At 37.2% G+C, this 15,536-nt stretch overlaps 1 protein-coding gene across 1 annotated transcript in view; it reads left to right on the top strand.

Moving 5' to 3' along the window:
- Positions 1-14,772, top strand: part of LOC148955437 (uncharacterized) — a 48,653-nt gene extending 33,881 nt beyond the window's left edge. The window contains exon 4 of the mRNA XM_089108201.1: positions 14,409-14,772. Within this exon, the coding sequence (XP_088964327.1) occupies positions 14,409-14,565 (157 nt within the window). The 3' untranslated portion in view covers positions 14,566-14,772. The remainder of the gene's footprint in view (positions 1-14,408) is intronic.
- The last annotated feature ends 764 nt before the right edge of the window (positions 14,773-15,536 follow it).

Below are 15,536 nucleotides of genomic sequence, written 5' to 3'. Positions count from 1 at the left end.
TGTTTCTGAATACCGCAATGAAAACTTTTCATTCACTTGCAGATCACTACTTTCTAAAAAGTCAAATTGAGTGTTCTTTAATTTTCTTCTGAATATGTTAAGAGCCTCAGCATGCATTTTCAATGCAGAAATTTGTGGTGGTATATTCATAGCTGTAGGAACACCAAACTCTCTAATAACAACAAGAACACGAAAATGATCAGAAACATCATTCAAAATAACATCAGCGAAATCATACTTCACATTAACAAATATATTATCCAAAAGTGATTCCGAGCGCAAAGTCACTCGACTGCATATATTAACTGTCGGTCTTAAACCGTAACCCAACATTACATTTAAAAAATCTCGAACTCTCGGGTTTACATTTATTGAAAATAGAACAAGATTGAAGTCTTCATAAACAAAGCATGGGCGATTTGAACCTGACAACTTATCCATTTGCCGCTCCAGCGAATCATTGAATTCCTGCACATTTCCAGATGGAGGTCGATAAACAACCACCACAAAGAAAAATTTTCCTGACTTACAAAGTTCAACCACCATTGATTCAAAAACCATCTCTTTATTCACACGTAGATCATTCCGTATTTTCATTGTAATATTCTTCCTGCAATATAAAGCCAACCCACCATGTAATCGTGATTCCCTATTCTGCGTCACACAGTCATAACTATCAATTTCAAGTAGACTCATTGTATGATTACGAAACCACGTTTCATTCAATGCAAGCACATCCAACTCAGAAAACTTACATAGTTCGGTTAAAAAATTAAATGAACTATAAAGACCTTGACAATTCAAATAGAAAATGCTCAAACTTTGCTGACCCATAGTAGATTTATTTCCAATATCAACTGGAAATTTATATTTAACCACTGGAAAATCCTCCATCGTTCCTTCATCATAATCTGGATTTAAGACCCCATTCCCCAGAACATCCAAACCCAACGAATTTCTCTCAAGTTTTTTCAATCTATTATTGTCATAATCCAACTCATTTTTTCAAGACACAAGCTAAGGAGGCAAACGAGGAAAATCATAGAAAAATTAACTCTACTTACAACAACCACAAGTGATCTCCAGTATCCAGGAGAGCCGCAATCAATAACAAAAGAAAAAAAAACTGAAAAAAAGAGAAAATAAATTAAAAATAAAATTTATCATAAATAAGATAAAAAATAAAAAGATACAACATAACATAAATAGGGACGAAGACCACACTGCCATTTCATCATAAACAATAAGTATAACAACAAGGAACCCTCCATACAAGACAGTAGAACACGTTCCACCGTTTCGTACAAAAAAACCTCCCCGCCGCTCCACCCACTGCCCATACAACATAACAAAAAAAAAACTCATGGAAAACAAAAATGGGACAACCTCACACAAACTAAAAAAGACTGGATAATGCAATCAAAGAAAATATAATTGGTTTTCTTCGTCATGCACATACTTGTGCTAGTGCCGCTAACCACGATAACAAAATACATAGAATAATAGCAAAAAAATGACCCTTAACTTCAAAACAAATGAAATGCTAGAATCAACAATCAAGTAGCTCTGGTATTGGCTCATTATACATATATTTCACTTTTCCAACACATTCTCTCTCAATCTGAATGAAGAGAGGAACAGTATTAGATACCCAAGCTGGAATACTCTTTCTACTCAATTTGGATTTAGTCTCGTAAAGTCTCTTCCGCGCTTCACGAACACACAATGGAGCATCATCACTGACGTAAACATTTTTCATAGCTGTATTTGAACCGAAAGTCTTATTCTTAATTTTTTCCCGTTACGAAAGATCATAAACTTCGCCTCGCGTGATTTAACATTCACTTTGAAAAACTTTTGCTCTTTTTTATTCGTAACAATTGTAAATTCTGGAACCTTTGTTAATTCTAAGCCATTGGCACATATCTTTTGAAATAAACTTTTAGCAGTAGCTACATCATCACAAACTGTATTCCATACAATAATGTTATTTTCTGTAGATAAATATTCCACTGACATCAATCTTGCCGACAACGAAGACGTCATTTCACGGTGATATTTTGCCTCAGTGCATACAATATGCATATGCGTTTTTAGTGAAATTACTTCTTCATTTACTGCATCGCAATTTTTTCCAACTTAAGCAACATTGGATTGTAAGATAGCTTGAGCATTTTCCACAGAAATTACTCGATTTTCTAGATTAGCCAATCTCGTGTCAATTGATTGTAATGGTTTTTGAGACTCCGTTACGATTTCAAGAATTTTCGAGAAATCGTCCGCTAATGACTGGATCGAAGCACGATTTATTGACTTATGCGCAGTGTTTCCACTTATCTTTTCAAACAATCTGTAGAATCTTGCCAATTTTCGGGAGAAAATCGGGAGATGGCTCTCAGGATTCAGAAGAAAATCGGTAGATGGATCTCAGGATTTGGTAGAATTTTCAGTTTTTTGTATTTTGCATTGAGTTTTTGGAGGTGTTCGAGCGATTTAAGTATAAAGTACCACATTCTAAATTTTTGGAGTGCAGATTTACTGGAGCCAGCTGCAATTCCGGAAAGAAAATTCGTCAATGAACGTTGTCAAACATGACAAAAGGAAGCAGCTAGAAGCTTGATATGTATTTAATTTTGAAACTAAGTGCATTTATATTTCATTCAGACTCTAAAGCTGTTTGATTAAGACATTTTTCTTTATCGACCCTTACTTTTTGTGGCCCTTTCATATTCCACACAACAGCCCACTAAGTTCAGGACTGGGACAGAAAATATGGACGAATTACAGACACTAGGTCTTTGACCATTGATTCTAGGTTACGTGGATAATTTTTTTTTACCACCATCCCCAGAGGTATTCACAAATGATAAAGAGAAAAAGCAAAGTCGTAGCTCATTAGCATTGATATAACTAAAAAAAAATGTAAGAAATTGAAAAACCTTCAGATACATATACCACATTGCATTCATAATCTGTATCTATCGCATTGCTTTTTATGTGAGCAGCCTCCTCTGATCATGCAGTAACTCAGCTGTGCTGGCATACGCTACTACTCCTTTTAGCCTCTTTCTGAGGGGCTGGTCAACCGTCAGTGTGTCTGCTGTAACTCCGTCTCGTTTCATTTCAAGTTTCGTCTGAATTGTGGAATCCAAAGTTACTGTTACCAAATGATTCCTTTTGTCTGTCTTTATCTCTTGAGTAAGCTGCACAGTCTTTCTGAAGCTACGTTCGAAAATGGCAAGGATAACAAGTATTTTACAAACTTTGCTAAGTTTGGCTTCCACGATGTTCCCTCGCACTCAAAGCCGATTTCCATTAATCCACGGCTGTCAGAGTCACTGTTTTATCATCGTTGGCTCTATCGGAATGTTCCCACCATTCTTTGTCAGTGGCACTTTTCGACTTTTTGTACTCGTTTTCATCCTTTTTTCACAATTTTATGTTTTATAATACACTGACAGGCCCTGGCGGACTATATTCGTCACTTTCTGCTTACCCAGTCTTTCTTTATCAGTAACATTCTTACGAGTATACGGCATACTTTTCAGGAATGGACTAACTTGTCAACCAGCAAAAATCGTAAATTGTTTTCAAAATGCTGCAATTTTCGTCTCTGTTTCTTGTATTGGATCATTTGAAGCAAACCGCTTCAGTTCTACAGAGCAACTGTAGACAAAGTCTAATTTTTGTCATATTTCTTTAAATTTGCCGTAACTCTGGATACTTTTTAACCTAATGAATCAGCTGGACCCACATAGTGCTAGTTCCCATCTTCTTGGTGCAAGCCAGCACCTGTGGTTAGTTTATGAATTGAAAATAATTAATTAATTACAAACCTTGAAGGTGTTTAAATGATCAAAAACAGAAAATCAATGCAACCACTATGGAATGGACAATGGGCATTGTTCACCCTATGCCAATAAATTCAAATCGCAGCGCCTCAATTGCCTGGGACGTCAGGAAAAATCCCTAGAAGACCACAGGCAAGGGCCAGGTAAAAAAAAAGAAAAAAAAAGAATGACCACAAAGTAAAATGTTTCGGGGATTAAGTTTTCTGGAGATTTTCGGGAGATTCGGTATCTTCTTTTTTTATCGGGAGATTAATTAAAAATTCGGTAGATCTCCCGAAAAATCGGGAGAAGTGGAAACACTGCTTATGCGTTGAAGATGAATGCCCGGATTCGTCATGCGAAACCGATCCAAATTGGTCCTCTGTTTTACGTTTACGCTTATTCCTCGTCATCACAAACCAGTAAATAAAAATTAGAATATTCTTACCGGAAAAAGTACTTCTTATTTATCCACGTAAGTACCGTCGTGCAGTTCGCTAAGCCGTTAATGCACGGCTAACAGGAACTCCTCAAATCTTCGCATTGGAACCCTCAGCTAATAAATTGACTTCTGTTTATGCGTAATCATTAATTAGCAGTCTCCTTACATAAAAAGAACTTGTTCGCATTCACAGAACAAAACTCCGCCCACTTTGCTATTTAAATTTATTTTATCTCACATCAACCTAGGTTAAAAGCACTAGCCAAACGATGTTACTTGGCTGATAGCTGATTCATAACTCGTTGTCGTAGAAACTTCAAAAAAGGCTCATTCGATTGGAAATTCAAAGGGCTACTGCCCTATTTAATAGTCGAAAGTGATTGGAGGGTAAATAGCCCCCCCCCCACCCATCATTCCCCCAAACACATCCAATCAAAATTTTGAGAGAGCCATTTTGTTCAGCGTAGTTGATTTCCAGATAGAAAATATGTTTTGAGGAGGACACTCCCCCACAGCCCTCAGGGCAAGGGTTTTAAGTTATGCCCTGCGGGCATATAAGGTGTTGTCGTAAAAACTTCAAAAAAAGCTCATTCGATTGGAAATTCAAAGGGCTAGTGCCCTTTTTAGTAGTCGAAATCGATTGGAGGGAAACTAGCCCCCCCCCCAATGCCAATCATTCCCTCTAACACATCCCATAAAAAATTTGAGATAGCCATTTTGTTCAGCGTAGTTGATTTCCAGATAGAAAATATATCTTTGAGGAGGACACTTCCTCACAAACCTCAGAGTAAGGATTATAAGTTATGCCCTGGGGACATATAAGGTTTTTATTGAAATCTATGTCGTAGAAACTTGGAAAAGGGCTCATTCGATTTGAAATTTAAAGAGCTAGCACCCTTTTTAATAGTCGAAAGTGATTGGAGGGCAACTAGCCCCCCCCCCCACCCCCCTCCTTCCCCCCAACCCAACCCATCAAAATTTTGAGAGAGCCATTTTGTTCAGAGTAGTTGGTTTCCAGATAGAAAATATGTTCTGAGGAGGAAACTCCCCCACAGCCCTCAGGGCAAGGGTTTTAAGTTATGCCCTGCGGGCATATAAGGTGTTGTCGTAAAAACTTCAAAAAAAGCTTATTAGATTGGAAATTCAAAGGGCTAGTGCCCCTTGTAATAGTCGAAAGCTATTGGAGGGCAACTAGCCCCACACACACACACACACACACACACACACACACACACACACACACACACACACACACACACACACACACACACACACACACACACACACACACACACACACACACACACACACACACACACACACACACACACACACACACACACACACACACACACACACACACACACACACACACACACACACACACACACACACACACACACACACACACACACACACACACACACACACACACACACACACACACACACACACACACAAACACACAAACACACACACACACACGCGCACACACACACACACACACACACACAAACACGCACGCACACACACACACACACATGCACAGAGAGACGACACAGACATAGTGACGACACACGCACAGACACGACACGTGCACAGAGATGACACACCCACACAGAGAGAGAAGACACACACACAGAGACGACACAGAGACGACACACACGCACACAGAGAACAGAGATGACACACACACACAGAGACGATACACACATAGAGACGACACACACAAAGAGAAGACACACAAACAGAAACGACAAACACACATAGAGACGACACACACAAAGAGACGACACACACACAGATACGAAACACACATAGAGACGATACACGCACAGAGACGACACACACACAAATACAACAAGCACAGAGACAACACGCACACATAGAGACGACACAAACACATAGCGACGACAAACGCACAGAGACGACACACACACAGACACGACAACACACAGAGAGAAGAAACACGCACAGAGACGACACCCACACAGAGACGACACACACACACACACAGAGAGACGACACGCACACACACAGACGACACACTCAAAGTGACGACTTACACATAGAGACGACAAACACACACAGACGACAAACACACAGAGACGACACACATAGAGAGACGACTCACACACATAGCGACGACACACGCACAGAGACGACACTCACACAGAGACGACAACACACAGAGAGAAGACACACGCACACAGACGACACACACACAGAGACGACACACACACACACACACACAAACAGACGACACACACACATAGACGACACACTCAAAGTGACGACTTACACACAGATACGACACACACACAGAGACAACAAACACACAGAGACGACACACATAGAGAGACGACACACACACGGAGTGACTACAAATACACAGAGAAAACACACACACAGAGACGAAACAAACAAAGAGACGACACATGCACAGAGACGACACACACACAGAGTCGACACACACACAGAGTCGACTCACACACAGAGAGGACAAACACACAGAAACGACACGCACACACATAGACATGACACACACACATAGAGACAACACAGACACAGAGACGACACACATACACAGAGACAAAACACACACAGAGACGACACATACACAAAGACAACACACACGCACACAGAGAAGACAAACATACAGAGAAGACATAAAAACAGAGACGACACACCCACAGAGATGACACACACATTGAGACGAAACACACACAGACAGGATACACAATACAGAAATTTAATTCAGGAAATTATGAAAAAAAAATTTAGACGGGGGTTATGTGCGCGCACGTAACCCCCGTCTAAATTTTTTTAGATGCTCAAGATGCTCAAGGTAAAAGTTTGAATCAAACACTTTAAGCATATCGAATTTCTTTACTGAAAAACTTCTGCATTAAAAAAAAAATTAAATTTATCATACGACCTAAATTATTTCATCAGATACGCCAGCACTTATGATCGATCCTTTTGAAATTCTGCTAAAAACATCGATGCTCAAGGTAAAAGTTTGAAACAAACACTTTTAGGATATCGAGTGTCCTTACTAAAAACTACTGCATTAAAATAAATAAATTAAATTTATCATACGACCTAAATTACTTCATCAGATACGCCAGCACTCATAAGCGATCCTTTTGAAATTCTGCTAACAGCATCGATGCTCAAGGTAAAAGTTTGAATCAGACACTTTTAGGATATCGAGTGTCCTTACTAAATTTATCATACGACCTAAATTATTTCATCAGATACGCCAGGCCTCATAAACGATCCTTTTGAAATTCTGCTAACAACATCGATTCTCAAGATAAAAAGTTTGAATCAGACACTTTTAGGATTTCGAGTGTCCTTACTACAAACTACCGCATTAAAAAAAATAAATTAAATTTATCATACGACCTAAAATATTATACAGATACGCCAGCACTCATAAGCGATCCTTTTGAAATTCTGCTAACAACATCAATGCTCAAGGTAAAAGTTTGAATCAGACACATTTAGGATATCGAGTGTCCTTACTAAGAAATTTGAAATTATTTAACGAACCAATCAGGTGTTAAAATCCTTTTGTATGCTCAAAATTCGACAAAGCAAGGACGGTTTGGCTAGTTTATTTTGCATGATATTTCTAAAGCCAATTAAGATGAAGAAATGTCTTCAAAGTCAAGGCTATAAGAAAAAAAGTTCTGGATATTTTTGTCAGTTTGTAGTTTATGGGATTGAATCATAGAGAAACATCGAATTTACTTTAAAAAAAAAATGTGACTCAAAGATGTTTCGTTCTTTTCTCTGGCTTGAAATTGCATACAAACGAGCCAATCAGGTGTTACAATCCTTTTGTTTGCTCAAAATTCGACAAAGCAACGACTGTTAGGTTAGTTTATTTTGCATGATATTTCTAAAGCCAATTAAGATGAAGAAATGTCTTCAAAGTCAAGGCTATAAGAAAAAAAGTTCTGGATATTTTTTGTCAGTTTGTAGTTTACGCACTAATATCAATATCAGTAACGATTCTATTTGAACTTTCTCCAAGTTGATCAAACTGGTCTCTAAAGGGTTCATGAAAAAAAAAATAGCGCACGCCATGCTGAATGTGCTTTCAAAAACTCATCTGGTCGAAAACATGTTTGTTATCGTTAATGATTTCCAAAGATGTAAGAAAATTATGGAAAATCCAATTCTCTAGTTCAAATCTGAAACTTTAGTCTATTTTGGGATCGAAAAATAAAACTATTTCTATAAAATCTGAGCTAATAAGGGTTTTTGGCCGTAAACTCTAGTTTCTTGTAACAAAATTATGGAAAATACAATGCAACCGAGTCTCTCAAACCCCGTAAAGCTCTTTTAACAGATACAAGAACTACTTATTTAAGACAAAAATTTCGTTTTTAATGGGCACCAAGTAAAAAAAACCACACGGAATCAGGCAACCGAGTCTCTCATTCCCTTAAAGCTCTTTTAACAGATACAAGAACTACTTATTTAACACAAAAATTTCGTTTTTAATGCACACCAAGTAAAGAAAAACCACACAGAATCAGGCAACAGAGTCTCTCAAACCCCGTAAAGCTCTTTTAAAATATAAAAGAACTAATTATTTAACACAAAAATTTCGTTTTTAATGGGCACCAAGTAAAGAAAAACCACACGGAACCAGGCAACAGAGTCTCTCAAACCCCGTAGAGCTCTTTTAAAAGATACAAGAACTACTTATTTAACACAAAAATTTCGTTTTTAATGCACAGCAAGTAAAGAAACACCACACGGAATCAGGCAAAAGAGTCTCTCAAACCCCGTAAAGCTCTTTTAAAAGATACAATACCTAATTATTTAAAACCAATATTTCGTTTTTAATGGGCACCAAGTAAAAAAAAAACCACACGGAATCAGGCAACCAAGTCTCTCAAATCCCGTAAAGCTCTTTAAAAAGAGAAAATAAATAATTATTTAACCAAAAATCTTAGTTTTTAATGGTAACCAAGTAAATAAAAACAAAACGGAATAATGCATCCGAGACTATCAACCAACGTTAAGCTCTTTTAAAAGATAAAAGATATACTTATTTAACAAAAAATGTTATTTTTTATTTTGCACAAATTAAAGAAAAACCACACGGAATCAGGCAACTGAGTCTCTCAAACCCCGTAAAGCTCTTTTAAAAGATACAAGAACTACTTATTTAACAAAAAAAAATAAATTCGTTTTTGAATGGACACGAAGTAAAGAAAAACCACACGGAATCAGGACATTTGCAAAAAAAAGAATGTCAATCAAAGAATTCTGTTTGTAGCGTCCAATTTTTTAAATCACAAAGCCTACACTTAAAATATTCTAGCGATATCCATTCGTGTATGTAGGGGAGGCTACCCCCGGTCCATTCTTGGTACACAAAACCTGGAGATTTTCACGACCCGTCTTATAAACTAATGTAGTTCACCTATAAAAATGTCAATCAAAGAATTCTGATTGTAGCGTCCAATTTTTTAAATAACAAAACCTACACTTAAAATATTCTAGCGATATGCATTCGTGTATGTTGGGGAGGCTACCTCCGGTCCATTCTTGGTATAAAAAACCTTGGGATTTTTACGATCCGTCTTATAAACTAATGTAGTTCATCCATTTTTGCCTTTTTAAGCCCCTCCCCCCGCCAACAAAAAATTCCCCTCGCACGTGCCTGGTGATGTCAAACCTACACTCCAATTCACAAATCTATTACCCCTTTTTTTGCAAATGTCAATCAAAGAATTCTGATTGTAGCGTCCTATTTTTTAAATAACAAAGCCTACACCTAAAATATTCTAGCGATATACATTCGTGTATGTAGGGGAGGCTACCTCCGGTCCATTCTTGGTATACAAAACCTTGGGATTTTCACGATCCGTCTTATAAACTAATATAGTTCACCCATTTTTGTCTTTTTAAGCCCCTCCCCCTCCAACAAAAAATTTACCTCGCACGTGCCTGGTGATGTCAAACCTACACTCCAATTCACAAATTTATTACCCCTTTTTTTTGGAAAGGTCAATCAAAGAATTCTGATTGTAGCGTCCAATTTTTTAAATAACAAAACCTATACTTAAAATATTCTAGCGATATCCATTCGTGTATGTAGAGGAGGCTATCTCCGGTCCATTCTTGGTATACAAAACCTTGGGATTTACACGATCCTTCTTATAAACTAATGTAGTTAACCCCATTTTTACCTTTTTAAGCCCCCCCCCTCCAACAAAAAATTTCCCTCGCACCTGCCGGGTGATGTCAAACCTACACTCCAATTCACAAACCGATTACCCCTTTTTTTGCAAATGTCATTCGAAAAATTCTGATTGTAGCGTCCAATTTTTTAAATAACAAAGCCTACACACATGTACACACTGTGCTTTCAAAAACCCATCTGATTGAAAACATGAAAAGGTGCCAAGGAACGTAATCTCCTCAAAACTTAATTTTTTTGGCAATTTGCACGTGAAACTGTGTGAGGGAGGACTGACTCTCTTTGAAATAGAATAGCATGGGAGGGAACATAAGCCCTTAAAATAGCATGGGAGGGAACATAAGCCCTTATAATAGCATAGGAGGGAACATAAACCCTTAAAATAGCATGGGAGGGAATATAAGCCCTTATAATAGCATGGAAGGGATCATCAACTCTTAGAATAGCATGGGAGGGAACATAAGCCCTTAAAATAGCATGGGAGGGAATATAAGCCCTTAGAATAGCATGGGAGGGAACATAGGCCCTTAGAATAGTATGGGAGGGAACATAAGCCCTTATAATAGAATAGGAAGGAACATAGGCCCTTATAATAGCATAGGAAGGAACATAGCGCTATAGAATAGCATGGGAGGGAACATAAGCCCTTAAAATAGCATGGGAGGGAACATAAGCCCTTATAATAGCATGGGAGGGAACATAAGCCCTTATAATAGCATAATAAGGAACATAAGCCCTTATAATAGAATAGGAAGGAACATAAGCTCCTGGAATAGCATAGGAAGGAACATAATCCACCCAAATCCATAGGTACATGCTCTGGAAAGACGCCAAGGAACATAAGGCAAGCAAATCCATAAGTTCATGCTCTGGAAATGTTTTTCCTATAGGTCCAAGCAAATAGCATGAGAATTGCTATTGGGCCAAGCAAATTCCATAGATACACCCTACTGAGGTGTGAGAAAGTCAAACTTTAGCGTAAAGAGCGAGGCGTTGACGAGGGGACAGCCTTCTTCATATATGGAATAATTTCTGTTCGTTTTAAGTTTTAACGTCGTTCCATACTTTCAGTTAAAAAAACAAAATTTGAATATTAATTTTACTTTTATTTGGTTGAATGGCTTTCTTGAAACTTGTTTAATTTTTTTACGAACGTTTTTATTAGTAATAAATATACGTAACTTACGAATTAACTTACGTAACGAACTTCTATATTCATAGATTTTTAATTGTATATTAGGGGGCTCATCCCCTAGTCAAACCTTGCTCTTTAAGCTAAAGTCGAACTTTTTTCCAATTCTTTAAAAATGACCCCTTAATCACAATCAGTTGATCTGTTGAATTCAGTTGAAAAACTTTTTTTTTAATTTAATTTCTAATCTTTTTCTTTATAATGCTGGGAAATCCGGCGCTCCCTTCCTAGCAATGTCCCTTCCCCCATGAAAACTTCCTTCGTGGAAAGATCCTCCCATATAACCCGCCCCCCTAACTACCAGAAAAAATCCCCCCTGAAAACGTCTGTATACTTCCCAATAACCAATACTATATGTTAACATTGGGTATAGTTCATAACTTTCAGCCCTACCCCCGGGGACTTTGGGGGATTAAGTCATCCTAATAGAAATTTTTATCGTATTTTCGAGCATTCTGAACAAAATGGCTATCTCATAGTTTTGATCGGGTGACCTTGGGAAAAAATGAGCGTGGGAGGGGGCCTAGTTGCCCTCCGTTTTTGGTCACTTAAAAAGGGCACTAGAACTTTTAATTTCCGTTCCAATGAGCCCTCCCAGGATATTCTAGGACCACTGGGTCGATACGATCACCCCTGGTAAAAAAAAAAAAAAAAAAAAAACACGCATCCGTGATCTTTCTTCTGGCAAAAAATGCAAAATTCCGCACTTTTGTAGATAGGTGCTTGAAACCTCTACAGTAGGGTTCGCTGATACGCTGAATATCATGGTGTGATACTCATTAAGGCTCTATAGCATTTAGGGAGTCTTTCTCCCTTTATTCTAAAATCAGCCATATTTTCTCAGGCGCCTAACTTTTGATGGGTAAAACTAAACTTGATTACACTTATATATTTGAAATCAGCATTAAAATCTGATTCTTTTGATGAATCTATTGGTCTCAAACTTCCGTTTTTTAGAGTTTCGGTTACCATTGAGCCGGGTCACTCCTTACTTACAGTTCGTTACCACGAACTGTTTGAAAGTAAAAGCAAATATTTTACTTCACACTGCTGTGAGAATTGAAGGGCTTATTTCTTTGCAAGTGCTTTAATTAATAAATATTCAGTTCCAATACTTTAAGGAAAAATCGTAAATATAGTTTCTAATTGACTGCTTGAAAAAGCTTTCAATAAAATACTAGTAAAGCTTAAGTACAAAGGTTGGGGACTGAATGGTAGCAACCATCATATATAGGGAAATATCCGTTCTTTTCTACCTTCAATGCCATTATTTACTTTCATTTGAAAGAACAACTTTTTTTTAATGATATGAAAGATAGTATTTTAACTTCGATAAACCAAGAAAATAGAAGAAAACAAAAGAGGCCACAATAATTCAAAAATGCCTTATGTGATATTTCTTCTGCAGAATAAACACATATGCCCTAATAATTAGTTTAATCCATTTTCAGTATTTTAGCCTATTTAGTTCTTCAAATACTTCAAAATTTCTGTTTTTTTAATGGGTGCCTAGAGAAATCTAGGGAAGGTAAACAGGAAGGGCGTGCGAAACCACAGGATGGCTGGCCCCCAACAACCCATTGAACCCCAAGCTGAAGGGCCATGAAACAGAAATCAACACCGCCTTAAATATTGTAAAATCTTATGCCGTATTCTTTACATTTTCATATATCCTGGTATTTCCTGTTATTAGTTTTAGAAATGGTTCTAAAATGAAAATTTTTGCATCAAAGTCATTTTCAACGTATTTTTAATTTTGAAAAAGCATTATGAAAAAGTTTTTTTTTTGACTTTAGAAAAATTATTTTTATTCTGATTTGTTTTCTTGGTAAAATTATGTTTGGCAGCGTATCACTTTTAAAACTGTACCTACAAAAACGTTTACAAAGGTAGGCGAGTGTATATTTGAATTGATTTTATTTGATTGTGGCATACTTAAAACTTCTTTAATTCTATGTGAAACAACCTGTAAACGGTATTATTGGCTAATTCGAAAAAGAAATTGTAACATAATAATATGCCTTTATTTTCAAAAAATAGATAAAATCTTTTGACCGTGTTTAAAATCTTTTCGATACATTAAAAACGTGATGCCCACAGTGCCTCGCATAGTTTCATTTCAAACAAAAAAAGACAATAAAACACAATACAAAAAAACAACAAAAAACAACAAACAAACAAGAAATATAACGTGTATTAATCTGCTACAAATTACTCATCATCTCATTCTATTTGGTCCAAACAAAAATTTTATTGAAAAGAAGCCATTTTGTTGTTTTTGTCGAGACCACCATTTTGCTGGAAATATATTATCAAATAGAAGGGTTGAAATATTCACAAACAGACAGATATATCGAAGGCAGTCGCCCACCCTATAGATGTAAGTATTTTGTGCCTACTTCCATATTTTCTGAAAATTTTTATATACTCAGCTGACGTCTTACACTGTTGATTGCCTTGATCCCCCGACCCTCTCTCCAATCCTATTGACTCAATGTTATGCTTGCATACATGTAGCTATATATTCTATTTAGACCATTTTATCTCAATCATGAAGAATAGTATGCTGCTATAGCTGTTAGAACGAGAGTCCGAATAGCTTTTCTGTTTTGGTTTCTAGCGAGGTTTAGCCTATAATCTATATTAAGGGAATTAGATCGAGGAGAATGAGTGTTACTGCATGAGTACATGTATATATATATATTTTTTTTTTAGACCTTTTCACGTACTGGAAATATATGATCATCCTATTCAAGCGTATCCACGCCTTGCGAAGCCGGTGAGGGCTGACTCCATCATTTCCCTTTTAAAGAACAATTTTGCTGAAGTGGTTGAAGAATTGCAAAAGGACGACTCTGAAACAGGCTTATGAGGCTTTTAATTGCGTAAATTGTGTTTTTCAACATTTTGAAGTATTTTATCATCATTGTCTTTTCTATTTTCATTAGATATTGTTCAGTACTGTAAACATTTTGGTATATGAAATATTTCATACGCTTTTAAATTTAAACTGATTTATAGAATAATTAAAAATCATAGGCAGCGTAATAGCGCTGCCTATGTAAAGAGCGATGTGGGCGAAATGAATTATTTTTTGTTTTTAGACCAGGGCACTTCGTATCAAGGGACTTGTCATAGAAATTTCGAAAAGGGCTCATTCGATTGGAAATTAAAATGGCTAGTGCCCATTTTAATAGTCAAAAATGATTGGAGGGAAACTAACTCCCCTCCCTCGCCTAACATTCCCCAAACACATCCAATCAAACTTTTGATATAGCCATTTTGTTCAACGCAGTTGAAAAGTACGGAAATTATATCTTTGAGGATGACAACCCCCCTTCCCAGCCCTAAAATCAAGGGTTGGAAGTTATACCCCGGGGGCATATAAGGTTTACATCGAAAGGGTAATTGAGCAAACTTTGGAAGGGGCTCGTTGGATTGGTACTTAACAGTTTTAGTGCCTCCTTTAAGATTCAGAGTGATCGGAGGGATACCCCCCCCCCCTCACACCTCGAACTTTCCTGAAATTCATCTGATAGAAATTTTGAGATGGCCATTTGTTGTAGTAGAAACTTCAAAAAAGACAAATTCAATTAGAAATTGAAGGGGCTTATGCAACTTATAATTGCCGAAAGTGATTGGAGGGCACCTAAGCCCCTCCCACTCCCACCATTTTCCCAAACACATCTAATCAAAATTTTGAGACAGCCATATTGTTCAGTGCAGTTAAAAGGTCTGGAAATTATGTCTTTGAGGATGACATCCTCCCACAGTCCTCAGGGCAAGGGTTTTAAGTCATACCCTTGGGACAAGTAGTAGTAACCACCCTGTGGATTCCACAAC

The sequence above is a fragment of the Artemia sp. Qi Xiang Cuo genome, chromosome 2 (assembly GCF_049724085.1).
Source record: "Artemia sp. Qi Xiang Cuo chromosome 2, ASM4972408v1, whole genome shotgun sequence".
Classification (NCBI taxonomy): Eukaryota; Metazoa; Arthropoda; class Branchiopoda; order Anostraca; family Artemiidae; genus Artemia; species Artemia sp. Qi Xiang Cuo.
This window is presented reverse-complemented; position numbering and strand designations above follow the sequence as displayed.